The 17,743-nt window shown below is 40.5% G+C and overlaps 1 protein-coding gene across 2 annotated transcripts; it reads left to right on the forward strand.

The window, feature by feature from the left end:
• Positions 1-1,122: 1,122 nt before the first annotated feature.
• ptprna (protein tyrosine phosphatase receptor type Na) lies at positions 1,123-16,995 on the forward strand. Of its 2 annotated transcripts, none has more exons than XM_052082093.1 (24): positions 1,123-1,493; positions 3,488-3,538; positions 5,744-5,854; positions 6,344-6,449; positions 6,596-6,728; positions 7,011-7,206; positions 7,289-7,438; positions 7,564-7,692; positions 8,066-8,100; positions 8,333-8,595; positions 9,150-9,236; positions 9,387-9,466; positions 9,609-9,673; positions 11,041-11,250; positions 12,148-12,360; positions 12,444-12,591; positions 12,719-12,792; positions 13,056-13,133; positions 13,353-13,472; positions 13,777-13,943; positions 14,694-14,747; positions 15,047-15,111; positions 16,608-16,681; positions 16,771-16,995. In XM_052082093.1, exons 1-24 carry the CDS (start codon positions 1,418-1,420, stop codon positions 16,840-16,842), a joined length of 2,757 nt encoding a protein of 918 aa, XP_051938053.1. In that variant the 5' UTR covers positions 1,123-1,417; the 3' UTR covers positions 16,843-16,995. The 2 variants fall into 2 exon arrangements, with proteins under 2 accessions (XP_051938053.1, XP_051938052.1); XM_052082092.1 differs by having other exon boundaries at positions 1,124-1,493; positions 12,100-12,360.
• The last annotated feature ends 748 nt before the right edge of the window (positions 16,996-17,743 follow it).

The following is a 17,743-nucleotide window of genomic DNA, read 5'->3' on the forward strand; positions in this document are numbered from 1 at the left end:
AAAAAAGAGTTCTGCCATCTACGAGAACGCCACCTATCTTGTCTTGTTTATGTCTGCTACCATCTTGTTCATGTGTTCTACTAATTGATCTGAGACACAACTAAAACACTGAAACATTCTATGGTGTGTAAATAACTTTGTGACCTTGATTTCAACACTATTTGCGTAATGGGTCATTTTGCCCCGAAGACCACCTTTGTACTTTTTTTTTGTACAGCTTCCATGGAAATGTGAATAAAAACATTTGAATGTTTCTGCAGTTGGGGACAATCTAGGAAAAGTCATAAAATTTCAAGTTAAAAAATTATCATTTAGGGTTTTTTTGGGGCGTTTTTAACACAGTGAAGGTCATTTTGAGCCAAGGACAACAGGAGGGTTAGAGGGCCGGGTCAAATGTGCCCGCGGGCTGTAGTTTGGGAACCCCTGCTATACACGGTCGTTTTTTTTGGGGCTAAAAACACCTTACTCTGCATGGTCGTTTTTTTATAATTGTATGTACAGTATATGTTGTTGTTTGTGTTATTATCATATGCAATTGAATAAGTAGACCATTTCAGAATTCGAAATTTGGGACTCTCTCAATGCATAATGGGACTCATACTTTTCAGATCAGCGAGTCCCTGGGACTCGCTGCCGGTAAACTGTAAAATTATCACTGCAGAGATTATCGCTTCTTCTGCACTCAGTGATTTACTTCTATGTAAAGTCATTTCTCAACTTGTTTTCGTACCATGTCATGCCTGTTGAGTGTTGATTTACTCCACATTAAGAAACTACTGCACTAAAACATTCATTCATAAATGTATATCATGTGCTTTTTTGTTTTTCTCAGTATAAATAACACGTACCCTGACTGTTATATTCTTTGAATAAAATCACTTCATTCAAGCGTTAGGGGGTGCAAGGGGTTATGATGGAAGGGTGTTGCAAATCATGAAGACCTGCCAAGTGGTATGATAGCATTGTTTTACCGTGTGCCGAAAAGATTGTTTGAAGCAAATGAGAAGAATGAGAGTGTTGCCATGTTGACCGAGGTCCACGTCTCCCTTTGCTATTTAAGCCTGAGATGACGTACCTGCAGCTTCGTTCACGGTTCATTTGGTTTTACGATATTTCCGCAATGATGCTGCTAGCCCCGCCCCTCGTTCTCATCAATTTCCACCTTCTCAACGGGATAACATTTTACTTGTTAGATCCAGCCAGTCGCCCAGTCAGATTTTAGCCATCAGTCGCAGAAATAATCGAAAAATACAATTCCAACCTGTTATAATTTTACATTTGGCTGCCCACAAGGGGGATTGTGCTCAATGTGAGACATCCAAACTGGCTCCGCAGCCCTTTCTGTGCACAATGGGGATTTAACGGAGAAAAAAACAGCAACGATTACTTCTGTTCTGCCGTGACAATTGAACGCACCATGCAGCATCCGAGGGCATGGCGAGCTGTGCTGTTCCTCACCATCATGTTACACACGGGGCTGTCAGACAGATACGGTAAGGTGATGGATAAATGCTCAAAAGTCTGTATGGGTCGAGATTTTTGAGGGAGGATTATTATTGTTATCATTACTATTTTTTTCTTCAGTGTGAGTTGTGACTTCCGTTGTCGACATCGAGCTTGTTTTATTTATTTTGCTAAACAAACAGTAGACTGTGATGTGTAACAGTGGCGGATGATTAGCTTGAAGATATCAAGTGAGGAGTGAAAAGGAGTGCATTTTGTATTCTCTCTTATTGTATTTTTTTAAGTCGAGATAACAACCATATGGCCACTACATTACTACCAATTGCCACAATACGTCTTGTTCAAGATTATACTGTAATACCAACAATAAAATACACACATATATTTTTAAATGTTCCTTTTTTTCGGGGCGGGGAATACGGGGTGCTTCTGTGCGTCTTTCCCTAGCACAGTCATTTCCCGAAATCACAGAATAAAGTTCCCGAACTGCTTTTCACAAATAAACAAATACATATGTATCTTAATATAAAAACAGGATTTGTTTTTTTCCTACTTTGAGTAGAAATTACAAGATATAAAAGTATTTTTTTCTTGTATTAAATTTATAGAAAGAATAGAATAACCTTCCACAAAGTTGAAAATATTAAGTCACTCTCTTCACTATCATTTATAGTCAACAAAATATAAATAAGCATAATGCCGGCTTTTAAACCAAAAACGGTACCAATGAAAATTGTACTGTCAAGTTGATTGTAACAGACACATTTGTCTTTCGTAAGTAAGCATCATTCAAAAGAGGTGAGAAAGTGTAATGGCAACGGAGGCAGAAATAATACAGCACTTTTATCCATTCATGCTGAAATACATTCTTTCTTTCTTCGACCAAGAATCCAACAGGCACATGTAACCACTGTGAGGTTCGCATTAGAGGCTCTGTTTTGCTGTAGAACTCCACTGCCTGATAATGGCAGCTGTTTGTCATATTTTGGGTACCTTATTAATCAACCTGAAAGGGGCTCAACACCTCTGCAATTATTTTTTCACTTAATTTCTGACTCCAGTCATCTACACATTGTTCAACATTGTCAATCAAAGCTCAGTACAGAATCTTTGTTGGTATACAGCACAATAAATTTATATTTATGTAGCGCTGTCACAACAGCTGCAGCTGCAATAAAGCACTTTACAAAGATCCAATACAAGGGCTTTTTTGGTACATTTTATGTACAGAAGAACACCATTAATGTGTCTGAGCAGAGCAATATCTTTGTCAAACAAAACATCATTATCCTTGTATGTAGAAATAATTATATTGAAATTGACTTTTTTTCTGTAACATGATGCAAAAGCAAAGTCTTGATTCTATATTGCGATCCATTCATGTATCCATCTTGAGACAAACCTATGCTTGGTATGACTTTGATGTGATTTTAATGATCTCTTGCATACATACAAATAGAGAGCAGGTGAGCAAATCAGGCACACAGTGACAACCACGCGTTACCTGAAGCGCTTGCCTCCTATCTAATGTCAAATACCTGCTCATTCACACAAAACCAAAATCGCATTCCCTTGAAACCTGAAGAGAAACAACAGAAGAGATTTCAAATTAAACAAATGTTAGTCTGACATTGACAATTCTGCAGTTGCGCCATTCATGAAAGAAAATCCTACAGTTGTGTCAAGAAACTGTCAATTTTACACAGCACATGCAGCAATTGCCTTTGAAAAAGATTTTTCTAGTACAGGGAGGTGGGGGTTCAAATATTCAGGCTCTGTTCTTCCTGGGTACAATAGGTTATAACACATGCATGAGCTTCTTGATGGTAAATAATGTCGAAAATGGCTGGATGAATGTCTTGAAGAATGTCTGATTATAAATTTTAATCACTTTGGTGGGTGGGTCTTGTGATTGTTTGTTTTGTTTACGTCACAGTGCATTAGAGTGAAGCCATTGCTATGTCAGAGTTAGTTAAATTCTCACATTTTACCTGTAGGCCTTGTTTGTTTTTCTCTGCGTCAGGTTGCCTGTTTGAGAGAAAACTGTGCTCCAGGGATCAATTTTGCTCAGATGGTAAGACACAAACACACACACACAGAAACACACAGAGTATTCATTTATGATATCTTTGTGTTTGCAATAAATGGAATGACACAAGGCGTGTGCAGCAAAATTATGACAAATCAAGTCAAGGATTTTTTTTCTCCCAGACAGCAGCCCATGTGTCCGTCTCCCACTGTTACCTTCCCATCTCTTTCATTAGCTCAATCGAAGCCCCACCTCCCTGCTCCACTGTCTCCATGGCAACGCTGACATCACATCGAGGTCAACACCCCCACAGTTGTTGTGCTAATACAGTGATGAGTCACTGACATGGGCTTACGCACTTCTCCGTGTAAATGTGACTTACGAATGCACATAGCATCACACAGAATACCAAATGTGACTGCATTTGCAATCCAGAAGCAAACGGAATTGGAACATTTCTCAAATGAGGATAATGCAGCCAAATGTTCATCAACACACATTTCCTGAGATCATAGAGACATTTTTGGTCAGGAGAAGTACACAGAGATGTACAGCACAGTATATACAGTAGTTCTGTTTGGCTGGCTGCATCTCCAGTAAACATCACAAAACAAACACAGAGGGTGTGTATCAAACTGGCATATAAATGCTTAGAGAGACACAGAGAGAAAGAGAGAGACAGAGAGAATAACAACATGAATTTCTGCCAAGTTGTGTCAAGACATTCAGCTTAATGATTTTGTATAATAGACAGCTTTTTTATTCTTACCATTTTTTTAAATGAAACATAAAACAAGAACGAAGGACTCGGACAGGTACCACCTTAACTAATAGATCATAAATATCAGCAGCTGCCACATCGCGTTTGACTAAAGGGGGCTTCTAACTTGACTCTACAAATGCATTCAATGATCGAAGTAAACATTGAATGATTGCCGCATAATTTATCGGGCAGTCTTTGATCTGAAATTACAGAACAATTGCAAAGAGAGCATTTGTTTTAATATGATATAATTTTGTCCAATACCAACATCAAAGGCTTCAGCCAACTCAAATAAGAATAAGAATAAGAAAACCTTCATTTGTCTCACAATGGAGGAATTCCCAATTTACAGCAGCAACGTTATATATAAAGTGCTGTAAAAATCAATATGTATTGAATATATGTGCCCTGTACCTGATTTGTTCGATTAAGTTGGCCCCCGTGCAATTGGAATCTGATATATTCAAAATGAAAACAAATAATTCTGAATCCCCCAACTTTATTTGATAGGGGGAGGACTTGCTCAAAAAGTTTTCATTTCCATTTTTATAGCTTTTGTAAAGCATAATTACCTATATTTTAAGAAACCAACAAATACAGTAAAAATGAATTACAGGGCCCTATTTAATGAACATTACAATAGATTTTTATTTTTTTAATTTAGTGTCTTTTGTTATGAAGTTTGACATCAACATTTTAAGTCTAAGCCACAGGTCTAAGAAAAGAAAATAATTTTGGCAAAATCATACAGCCTCTGTATATTTTAAGGTTGTAAAAACAGATGTTCTCTTTGATACAAGTATAAATACAGGCTAAAAAAAACGACATTAATCTCCTTTAATCTGCTCATTGTAAGAATTCACAGTGTCACCATAGCAGGCGGCTTGTGTCAGATTTAGAGGGCGTACCGAAAGACTGCAGTGAGTCATCGCTGCGCCACAAAAATGTCCTCTTGGTTTTGGCCCTTCTCACACATTGCAGTCTGAAAGTTACTTTTTTTCCACTATATAATAGTATTTTTCATTATAACTCACTAGGACATACTGTAGATTTAAAAATGAAGAATTATGTCGGTATAAATCACATAGGTAAATGATCAAGTCAGTAGTCAGTCCAGTCGTGTTGCTGCCATTAGGCTGCCTGCAGGTAAGTAGAAAGTGTTCACGAGGACGACTGGTGACAGTGAAAGCCCGTTGTTGAGTGTTCTGCGGCAATCAGGATAAAATGTGTGGGCTGTACTTCAATCGTATGACTCGGTTAAGTGCTACTGTGGCCACACGGGATAGAAAGGTAGCATCAGCAAAGCTTTGCATATTTCATACTCGAAGTCCAAGGCAGTATGCTTGCAGGGATTGAGAGGACGCTCAGTTTCAATGAATATCGACAATTCTTTTTTTTTTTTTTTTTTTTTACAAATACTGTGATACAGGCTGGTGTTTTTGTCAGTGCGCTGTAAATTCCGATGGATGTATGTGTATGTTCAACAGATGGCCTGTTTGGTCAGTGTCGCAGTTCTAAGCAGGACCGGGTCCAGTTCCAAGTGACAGTTCCTGTCCTGAAGAGAATGCAGGAAGTCCTTAAACAGCTTATGCTGCAGGGTGTGTTTGTGACACTTTCTAACTGTAGAGGCAGCCCTTCCGTTTCATTAAAAAAAAATTAATCTTACAGTCCTTGAACTCATTCACTCCCAAAGACGTATTTAGATGTCTTCTCAGACACCATACATTTAATCCCTGCTCCTCATTTCATATTGACTGTACTTGAAAATGGTCTGATAGGGTCTGAAATGGCCATTTTCAGACCCTATAGGGTCAATATAAAATGAGGGGCTGGGATTAAATGTGTGGCGTCTGAAAAGACATCTAAATACGTCTTTGGGAGTGAATGAGTTAAGTCGTGTGGAGCTGTGGTAGCGTGGAGCTTCCAATATTTTGACAGGCAAATAGGTTCGAACGTACTTGTGAATACGTTTGAATGTATTCGCCAATCAAAATAGTATTTTTACGCCACGTCGGCAGCTCCACACTTCCGTAGTAGCTAAACAATACAGTGGTGGTCATTAAATGTCTGTACTTTCTTTGTTGAAGGTCTATCCTGGCAGGATGACATCACACAGTATATTTTATCAAAGGAACTGAAAAGAGTTCCTCACATCACCCAGTCATCCAAACCAAACTCTTCTTCGCATGCTCAGTAAGTTCTCTCCAGCTGCACTCATGTTTAATGATACACAACAAAAGTCAACGGGAGTTGTCCAGTCAAGCTCCCCCCCTTCATCTTATCTGTAATCTACCATTCTGCATCTATCCTAAACCTTTTGTTTCGGGTTTGTTCGCAAGGTCCAAACAGCATGTCTCCAAATCAGGATCTGCAGCACCTGCTGGCAACTATGCGGACTACATGATTGTTGAGCCTCCTCGGTCACCAATACAAATGCAGGGAGTCTCCATCAACCCTTATACATACCAGCAGGTTGGACTCACACACAGACACATCTAACTGAAGGCCACAATACACAATCATTTCTGACAGTTACTTGAGAGCCCACAAAATGTCAGAATCCTTTCAAATCCTTAAAAATGGCGACAGAAAATAACTAATGCACGTATGAATGGCACACAAATAGCGGGTACCTCTGTAGTGCATTTATAAAACCTACGGTTGTTATTGGCTCCACAGTGGACCACAATCTTCGGTTCACCACAAATCGAAAGAAAGTAAACAAACTGCCAAATGTATCTTTTTCAATCACAGCACAGGCACCAAGATGAAGCGGCGAGATCTCTTATGAGGGGAGGAGATAGCTATGCCCGCCCCGGCACATGGTCGCAGGCCAATCAGAAAGAGCGAGAGCGAGACAGGCAACTCCTTCAGCAGGCATTGTCCGTCTATTTGGCTTCTGCACCATCCTCTTACCGCCACCGTGGGCCAAGCTCCTTGGCTTCTGCAGGTAAAAACATGACCGATCTTACGCATACAAATATCTAGATACATATCTTGCAATTTGGTTTCATATCATAACATATTCTCAGGCCTGCCTTATTATGATGACTTTCAAATGGAGTTACCACTGGACTATGCAGAAGATTATACCCTAGAGGAGAGACTTGGATCTACAAACAGGCAACCACCGCTCCAAAATAAGGTTTCTCAGGTTTACAACACCCAGTCTGGAAACAATGGTGAGGAGGGAAAAAAAACCCTGATACGTTTAGATGCTGATAAACTACAACTTTTAGATGATCTATTTGTGCACCACTGTAAATGCGTTGCTCTTTTGTAAAGATGATGCTCTATGCTTTGCTAGATGGCTTGCTGCAAAAAATGTCTGGCGTCCTACAGAGGTACGGAGTCGACCCTAAAGAGCTCAGCCAGGAGCAGCTCTACAAATTAGCCCTCATACTGCAACTTCTACAAGCCCAAGACAAGACACACGGTATTATATCTAACTAGTTACCAAAGTGAATCGATCTATGAACATCAGGGAAGAAAGAAATTCCCCGGGAAGAAGTATTAGTCCTTGCACCCATACAGGAAATAACAATGGGAGATAATATGACGTTTATCTGACACTTAACAGTACAGTATAGTAGCTTCCACTCTTCTGGGAAGCGTTTGTCAAAGGTTTGAGAGTGTGTCTGTCGAAACCTTCAGAACATTTGGCAGAACTAAAGGGTCGAGCACAGCCCCATTGATATATTCAGTGATTAGTCCCCACACACTGTGTGCAACCCATTTTGCCATCCAGATACTTCAAATTGTAGTTTTGAATCAACTTTATTTTCTTTGTGTCTCTTTTCTCAACACAGATCCAAACGAGAAGGACTTGGTCACTCTCAAGGAGGTATGTCACCGTCTGTAAGATGAGTCTTAAAAATGGACAGAGAGGGAGGCTAAATGAATTGGAGTTGAGTTGAGTTGACAACTCAACATAGCTGAAACATAGCTGGAACAGAAACTCTCAGAATAGTTGAATTCACTTTGATTACGGGAATGTGCTAAAGCGTCATGTTCTGTAGTATATCCAGTTGCAAAAGTCTCAACTCCAAAAATTCTCCTGTCTTTCTTCGAAATAGATTGAACTGTTAAAAACAGACACCATGCCTAGGAAGACAGATAAGCTTGCTTCTGTCCCGATTGCACCTGATGCCCCTGAAGCCCCACAACCTGTGTCAGCTGTAACCACACCTAGGACGAAGAGCACAGGGGCCCCTCCGTCAACCTCCCAAGCCCGATCGGTTGCTCCTGAAGAAGGAGCAAGTTTGGAGAAGGAAGGAATACCACAAATTGAGGCCACAGGTGCCAAAGAGGAGTATGGCTACATTGTCACCAACCAGAGGTCAGTATGACTGTAGATCTAAAATCAAAATCTATTGCAGTGGTTCTCAAACTTTGTTTACCGAATATCACCTAAAAAAAATTTGGTTTTATTCCGAAAAAGTGTAGCTGTATTTCATATTAAAAGCCACTGTAACAGTTCCCAAAGATTAAATGCAAATGTATTGCACTGTATTAGAAAGTTAAATACAATTGAACTGTACTTAAAAATGTGCTGTACAACATTCCACCAGCCTCGATTGAATTTATTGATCATTTGTTTATATTTGGAACATATTGACTTTTATATGTTGATCATTTTAACTAACACAGATGATTTTTGTTGCTCCAACTATTGCATTGTGGAATTCCACAATCATGCCTTTTTTTAAGTTTTTGAGTAGATTAATGAAGCAGAAATTCAAGCTATTATTGTTTTTGCCCCATCCCCCCATCCTCAAAAAAACAACACTGGTATGGTATTCTAAAACTATTAATTATCTGGGGTGGGGGGCAGCAGCGATGGGGGTCATTGAAATAGTGAAACAATAGCACAATAAAGGTTCTCTTTTCCAGCCCTCTAAGTTGGTATGATGCTGTGAAGCTTCTGGAGCTCCTGGCTGAGAAAATCCACCTGACAATCAGAAGCTTCATGAATATAAGGTGTGACTACTGTATTTGAATGTGTGTGTGTGTGTGTGTGTGTGTGTGTGTGTGTGTGTTGCACAATACATGCAAGTATATTTTACCAGTCAATACAAACAACTCGCTCTTTTGACAGTTTGTGTGCACATGTGTGTTTTGTGCCACTAGCGTGGTGGGACCAGCAGTGACATTTCGGATCCGCCAGAACGAGCACAATATGACAGCTGCAGAGGTGGCAGCGAAAGCCGGTGAGACTAGAATATCAAACATAGCCATGCAGCTTTATAGCTACGCAAGTTGTATTGTCTCACATTCAAAGTGAATCTCACCAAGCTTTCTTTTAGTCCTCTCACGGTCGACACTGATGTACTTATTTGTTTCTCACTATAGTGTCTGAAAAGAACTTTTTGGAGTCGGAGACAACCCTGAAGATTGTACAGACTGGTGTGGGAGAGGTACAGGATATACAACCACATGTATACAGTGCTCAACAAATACTGTATATTAGGCCGCCTTTCATAAAAAGAGAGAAAAGCCCATCCGGCATCATGATGCGCTTTAATTAATTATCTTTTTTCAAATCTCACGGAGCTCTTGAAAATTTACCACGATACTCAGAAGTCAGGAATTTCAAATATACATTTTTATACCCAAATTTGAGTTTTATCACTGGGCTTCTCTGAAAAGTCTGAAATTAACCAAGCATCATATTTAACCAGCATAAGTTTTTATTTTTTTATTTATTTTAGTTCAGAAAGGCATGTTAATAACTACTGATTTATTGCATCGACAGCAAATATAACAAGAACAATTTTATTGCCGCATTAAAAATACACTCATCTTTCTTTTTTTTCCTTTCGACTTGTCAGTTAGAAAGGTGATTATTGTGGAAGACGTATTGTTTTGTGTTTTTTGTTATTGTAAAGTGTCCTTGGGTGTCTTGAAAGGCGCTTAGAAATAAAATGTATTATTATTATTATTATTATTATTATAATAAGACCTTTTACATACTGTTCTAAATGGCCAATTCAGAATGAATAAAAAAGATTTTGTAATGACCAACGCTGTCAACTGCTGTGTATAGCAGCAACGACTGTTGAATTTTGGCGAAGAGAGCCATTTATTTTCTGCCGTTGCCCTTTGGTTTGTACGGAACAGTGGAGTAGAACTTCACTGTATCATCCTGAGAGATGTTTTCGTCTTTTTTTGTTTTTACCTTTTTAATGATCTATTAAATTAAACTATTGAAGAACACATCGGTGTTCAGCACTACAAACTACACTCACAACAATAGTTATTTACATAAGATTAATACCTTTCGGGTTTATGTCGAATCAAAACTTATCTATGGTAACTACTGTTGGGAAGACGGTATTTTGAATTCAGCTCAAGTATTGACTCTCATTTGAATGTAACTGAGACATGTTCAACATTTTTCTGTCTGGTACATTTTTTTCCCTCCGTACCCACTGTGCTTGCCTGAATGTTCCTGAGTGAATGAGTGACAACATTGCTAACAGAGCAATGCCATGCGTTGCCATGGTGCTTTGTCTCCACTCCACGACTGTGGCGCCCAGATCCGAGGTGCTATGACAACAGGTGTCATTAACCTATTCCCCTGTTCCCACTGACTGCCTGCATGAGTCATCACCAATGATTTTTTTCCCTCCCTAAATAATGGATTGTCAACAAAAGGCCATTTTAATATGAATGTCAGGTTGGAGTGTACGTACATCAGTGTGGGCAGTAGTAATGTTATAATATTGCAAATATGTACAGTGTATAACAGAATACATTTCTGTGTTTGTGTGTATTTTTCCAGAGGACAAATGCACAGGGTCTCCCTCAGGTAACCAGGGTTTCCCAGGGGTCCAGTGGGACGGTCATCACACTAGTTTCCATGGCTGTGGTAGGGGGTGTGTTGATGCTGGCTGTGGCCATCGCTTGCCTCAGACACTACGCTCACCAAGTGGCCAATGGCAAACTTGGTCTGGGGCCAGAGGGAGGAGCCGAAACACACTTTGATTATCAGGTGCGTAGTTTACCTTCAGACACTTTTACGGCTAATTTCTAATAACTACGCATCCTCAATATGCTGCATCATCGACTTAAATATATGCATAACTGCATTAATTTGGGCTAATATATGTGCTCCAATGTTCAATCCTACTTAAATCCTGTATACTTGATACTGTTAATAATGTCAATGCACAAGCCAACAAATATTTTTGGCATACAAAATATTTTTTCTCCTTCAGTAACTTCAGTTTGCGCAGGACATGGCATACTACATGGCATTGTTGTTTTATTATGCTGTACAGTGATCCTGTCTGTTACTCAAGATCATGGTCATAAAATCTTCATAAGCTGTACACATATGTTGACATACACACATTTATGCCCCATGTCATGCATTACCCACTGTGGGATTTGCGATGAGTGGAAGGGACCAATCGAATTGCAAAAATCTGCAAGTAATTGGAGCCTCTCGGTTGACTTTGTGCCAGGGTTATCCCTGAACTGGTTGGCATCGAATGACAGGGCGCATATTTATCTCATAAGCACTCGTTCACACCTAAAGACAATTTTGAGTTTTGAATTAACCTACCATACATGTTTTTGGAATGCAGTAGGACTAGTAAGTCAAAAACGGCAATGGTAGTGGAAAGAATATTCCCAGTAACATCCAGTCAGTTCTACGAATGCACTCGAGTCATTCTACTCGTCTTACTGGTCAGGACAAATAGCACACCAGTACACGGACCGTAGCTGGCTACCAAGGATATCAAATAAATATTTTTAGCTGTCAGTATTCACAAAAACTGTGGGCTGAGTTTTGCATCAGTGGTCCAACTCTTCCTTGTCTCTATCGCACATTCAGGAGTTATGTCGACAGCACATGGCATCCAAATCATCTCTGTGCCGCCAGGACTGTGCGGGTGCTGCGAGCAGTGGCATGGCAGGTTCCGCCACGAGTGCCGGCGGGCGACGGGGAACGGATACATCGCGCGTGAGCAGCGTTTCCTCCCAATTCAGCGATGGACCACAGCATAGCCCGTCCTCCACCCACAGTTCCACTCCATCCTGGAGTGAGGAGCCCGCCCAGTCAAATATGGACATCTCCACCGGTCACATGATTCTGGTATGTGAACACACCATCAGATCCAAACGCAAATAACCGTGAAAACCTCGTAGTTATGTCTCGCGTCTCTCTCTCTCTGTCAGTCCTATATGGAGGACCACCTTCGTAACAAGGATCGCCTTCAGAAGGAGTGGGAGGCGCTTTGCTCCTACCAGGCTGACCCCAGTTCAGTGGCTGCGGCTCAAACTCCCAGCAACATGGCCAAAAACAGACAAGCAGAATCACTCCCATGTCAGTTCATCCATGTGTCCTTTTTTGCGCCAGCACATTATAACATTAGTGACCCAAGTGGGTTTATGTATCACTTGTCTATTTCCTTTGTTTTATTATTGAGCAGTCTCCACCTTTTTTTTCACAGACGACCACTCACGTGTGAAGCTGAAAAGGGAGCTGAACCCCAGAAAACAAGATTACATCAATGCCAGCTTCATCGTAAATTTTTTTTCTTTATTAAAAATACTATATTTGTCATGACCCAATGCTTCACTCAGTTGTTAAATTGATGTAAAATAAATATTTGTGTGATTTATAATGCTGTTGTTGGATTTTGTTTCTATGCTGAATATCATACAATAGAAATTATATTTACATATTCGAATCTTTTCTAAGAGTATTATACAGTCTCTTATAAGGAGAGAATCTGCTATAGGTTCAAGCGCACTAACCCTGCCTTCTTATTCAATTTCAATCAACAGTTTGATCATGACCCGCGTCAGCCAGCGTATATCGCCACTCAGGGACCTCTGCCTCACACAGTGGCTGATTTTTGGCAGGTTAGTACATTATTGAATGCAGTTCACGCATTAGATCATTTGACATGTACAAAATAACTTGCGTCAAGGTGAATGTGAAACCTTAAGTAAAGACCACCGGCGCATTCATATGAGATGTCCAATGTTATGTGATATGTGAGCTCAATATTTTGGGAGCTTGTTGAAAGTTTGACAACCGGATGTGTAGACAGCCATTCATGTGCGTTTTTTTTACTTCAGATGGTTTGGGAGAATGGTTGCACGGTGATCGTGATGATGTCCGCTCTGGCGGAGGATGGACAGAAACAGAGCGAAAGATATTGGCCTGATGAGGGTTCGTCACTCTACCACATCTATGAGGCAAGTTTTTTGTTTTGTTTGTTTGTTGATTTTTTTTCATCAAGTTTTACAGGACTTTTCATAATTCAAAAACAAAAACATGTTATCTTTCCCCCTGGTGACATACTATCGTAGTGATGAATTAGTCATAACAATGGGTACACCTGCACAATCAAGCAAGATCAAATGTTCCTTTTTTATTGTTAGAGAGACATTTTAAAGGTATGGTAATTACCGTATTGTGGTTGTAGTCTGGATGCATCTTAAATAAAACCAAAAGATATAGTCAGGTTTGGTGACCTTCTGCCTCCTGTCCCCTCTATAGGTAAACCTGGTGTCAGAGCATATCTGGTGCAAGGACTTCCTGGTGCGTAGCTTCTACTTAAAGAATGTCCAGACACAAGAGACGAGAACCTTAACGCAGTTTCACCTCCTGAGCTGGCCGGTTGACGGAATCCCCACCTCAACACGGCCCCTGCTTGATTTCCGCAGGTGTGAAAGCAGACAGACACAAAATGCGCATGAACCCCGTTTTTGCACAAACTGGAAAATAAAATATTTCCCAGTTGAGTAGCCATTCACTCCCGCCTTTAGTTTTCATCTACGACTTCAACATGGTCTAACATTACCCTTTTTGTATTTTGTCTTCTCACACACCATCAATATTTACCACACAACAATCTGTCTAAAACAGTTTAGGGGAAAGATAAAGCAGACATTGTGTCTTAAGCACTTCTCAGCTTCATCCTTATTCCTATTTCCCATTTTGTGTTCTGCCCATTCCATTCACTGCTCCTTGTCTCTCTCTCCCTCTGTCCCAGTGCACATCTAGATGTGCAGGTTTGTACTCGAACATCTCCCAGTGTCATTTTTGCGGTTTGCAGCTAGTACTCTGGCTCCAGTTGCATAGTCACAAAAATGAGCATTGGCAGGTGTGACTGGCTACTGCAAGAGGGACAGTGAATCCGGGGCTTTCTATTATTTTACCATCTCATATATCTCATCTTGTCATCCTTGACTGCATAATTCATTTCATTCCTCTTCTTGCTCTGCTTTCTAATTGCTTTTAATTCATCCTCAAGTCACAATTAACTGTGGCTCCATAATCCTGTGTATGCAGCCATAAATCTCCTTCTCAAAACACTCGCTCTGTTACAATTTGTGAAAGAGGCCAGTAACGCACTCCTGTTATGTCTTTTGCTCTATTTTCTTCTCCTATTCCCTCTCTTTGATGCTTTTCAGGAAGGTGAATAAATGCTACAGAGGTCGTTCCTGCCCTATTATTGTTCACTGCAGGTAAAAAAAAGTAAAATAATGAATGCACTACCTGACAAAAATATCACAATTACAGGAAAACAAAGTATGAAAGTTTTAAACAAGAGCCACTTGCTTTTTGACCACGGTCGTCTCTGTTGTTAGTCACTTTATGACCGGCAGAATACATTGTTAAGTTAACAATTCAAACACTGTACTTTGACAGTGTTTGAATTGTTAAATTGAGTTGAAAGAGCAATTGATTTACGCAGTGCTGTACATTGACAAAAAGTGGATGCTATGTATACGCTGACCTTTCTTTTGCTGGGCCGCAACCACAGTGACGGCACTGGCAGGACTGGCACATACATCCTCATCGACATGGTGCTGAACCGCATGGCCAAAGGTGAGTCTGCTCTGCATCCACCCACACCTACATGAAGATATTTCTGAATTGATTAATGATTGATGAATGATTGGCTGGCAACTGGCCCAGGGTGTACCCTGCTTACTGCTCAAAGACAGCTGGGATAGGCTCCAGCACGCCCACAATCTTCGTGAAGATAAGCGGCTTGGGTGAATGAAGAGATGGATGGATGGATGAATTAATCACAGATTAGGAGATCATTTAAGAGAGAGTTTAGAATGGCAACTGGTACAACAATGACACATTTTAATGGACTGTACAGGCCAAAGTTATTCATATCCTGGCCAAATGCTATTTGTTATTGTTATTCTCCATTCTTCCATCCATTTTTCTCTACCATCATAAGGGTCGCGGGGCATGCTGGAGCCTATCCCAGGTGTCTTCGGGCAGTAGGCGGGGGACACCCTGAACCGTTTGCCAGCCAATCGCAGGGCACACATAGACGAACAACCATCCATCCGCGCTCACACTCACACCTTGGGACAATTTAGAGTGGTCCATTACCCTGCCATGCATGTTTTTGGAATGTGGGAGGAAACCGGAGTACCCGGAGCAAACCCAAGCAGGCCCAGGGAGAACATGCAAATGGGCTGCCACACAGACACACACACACATACATACCTATATATATATTCATTCATTCATTCATCTTCTGAGCCGCTTGATCCTCACTAGGGTCGCGGGGGGTGCTGGAGCCTATCCCAGCTGTCTTCGGGCAGTAGGCGGGGGACACCCTGAATCGGTTGCCAGCCAATCGCAGGGCACACAGAAACGAACAACCATTCGCACTCACACTCACACCTAGGGAGAATTTAGAGTGTTCAATCAGCTTGCCACGCATGTTTTTGGAATGTGGGAGGAAACCGGAGCACCCGGAGAAAACCCACGCAGGCCCGGGGAGAACATGCAAACCACACACAGGAGAGGCCGGAGCTGGAATCGAACCCGAACCCGGTACCTCTGCACTGTGAAGCCGACGTGCTAACCACTGGACTACCGGGCCGCCCATCATATATATATATATATATATATATATATATATATATATATATATATATATACACACACACACACACACACACACACACACACACACACACACACACACACACACACACACACAACCAACAAAATTGCTAATTTCCACTATTATATTTTTCCCAGTCAAAAGATGCCCATTCAGAAAATAGATTCCACATATTATATTTGGCCTCAGCATTAATCCTTTTGTGTTAAACTGTACACAAAATAGCATTTGATGGGGAAAATAAAGTTTACCTGGGCTTTCATTACCCATCTTGTGTTTTTGGTCAGCATGAAACAAATAGTGGCAAACAGTAAGTATGAGAGCACTGTTAAAAAAAAAACGTACAAATGTGATGTTTGAACTCACCTTCATATCATTTTGACAGTTAGAGCACGATCAGTTTCTTGCTCCGTAACAAAGGAAAAAAAAAGTCTGATCTTGTTTTTAGGAGTGAAGGAGATTGACATTGCTGCCACACTGGAACACGTCAGAGACCAGAGACCCGGCCTGGTCAGCACCAAGGTACCAATTGTGTCATCCATTTTCAAATAAATGATTCCCACTCTTCACATTTTCTCCTCACTGCTCATATTCTCACTTCTCCCACTCAGGACCAGTTTGAATTTGCACTGACGGCCGTTGCTGAGGAGGTGAATGCCATCTTGAAAGCCTTGCCGCAGTGAACAGCAGCACCGACTGTGACACACCCACCCAAAAATGTTCTAAGACAGCCACACTCGCCAGCAGATTCACTTGAATGAATCAGTCATGCTAGGATTTCAATCATTAAAGGTATTTAATTTCATAATAAAACGCTTGATAATAAAAGCTTTTAATTTATGTTTTGTTCCATTTTTTATTTTGCATTTCAGCCATGCATATGTCACTATGAATAATTATGAGTGGTTTTAAGACAGACGAGTAAATATACAGTATACAGTGCCTGTGCGACTTCTGAATTTCTGTGGACCAGAATACTGTATGCTACTGTCTTGTTTGTGTCAAATTGGAGATGTTTTTTATCATGAGGCTTGGCTTTGCCTTTACAATGATTGTCGACATTCATGTGTTATTCTGTAACAAAGTTATGTACTTTAAAAAGTACACATCACAGTGTTTCTCCAAGTCATTGTCAGTGTAAATTGTTTAATTTCTGTGCAGCAATGTGATTAATGTAAATAATTCCCCCCTGATAACTGTATTTATTTCATGTAGCAGGCAGATAAAATACCTATAAAAATGTATTTTTGACTGATGAAATGAATAAATTTGTGATGTGATGCAGCAAAAAAAAGCATATAGTACAATTGTCATTTTGTTCCCTGAGGGCTCTCAGAACCATACAAGTCAGTGCAGCATGCCACATTTTGAGAAAGGGCATTTTGCGCCGTTTTGAGTGTGAGTACAGCCAATTTGTTTTGCTACTGAACTGCCTTCTCTTAATTCCCTTGTAATGAATCAATTGATTTCTGCTATGATTCAGAGGGTTTGATGCATGCTGTTGTCACTGAATGAGGTATGATCACATCCCACACACATCCACAGTTACACTATCTGCGCCAATAGTTAGACCTCGTTCAAGCG

The sequence above is a fragment of the Hippocampus zosterae genome, chromosome 12 (genome assembly GCF_025434085.1).
Source record: "Hippocampus zosterae strain Florida chromosome 12, ASM2543408v3, whole genome shotgun sequence".
NCBI lineage: Eukaryota > Metazoa > Chordata > Actinopteri > Syngnathiformes > Syngnathidae > Hippocampus > Hippocampus zosterae.

Coding starts and splice junctions, on each gene's coding strand:
- ptprna (XM_052082092.1), top strand. CDS start 1,418: ATGCAGCATCCGAGGGCATGGCGAGCTGTGCTGTTCCTCACCATCATG. Junction 7,207..7,288: donor AAGCTCCTTGGCTTCTGCAG/GTAAAAACATGA, acceptor ACATATTCTCAG/GCCTGCCTTATTATGATGAC. Junction 8,101..8,332: donor ACTTGGTCACTCTCAAGGAG/GTATGTCACCGT, acceptor TCTTCGAAATAG/ATTGAACTGTTAAAAACAGA.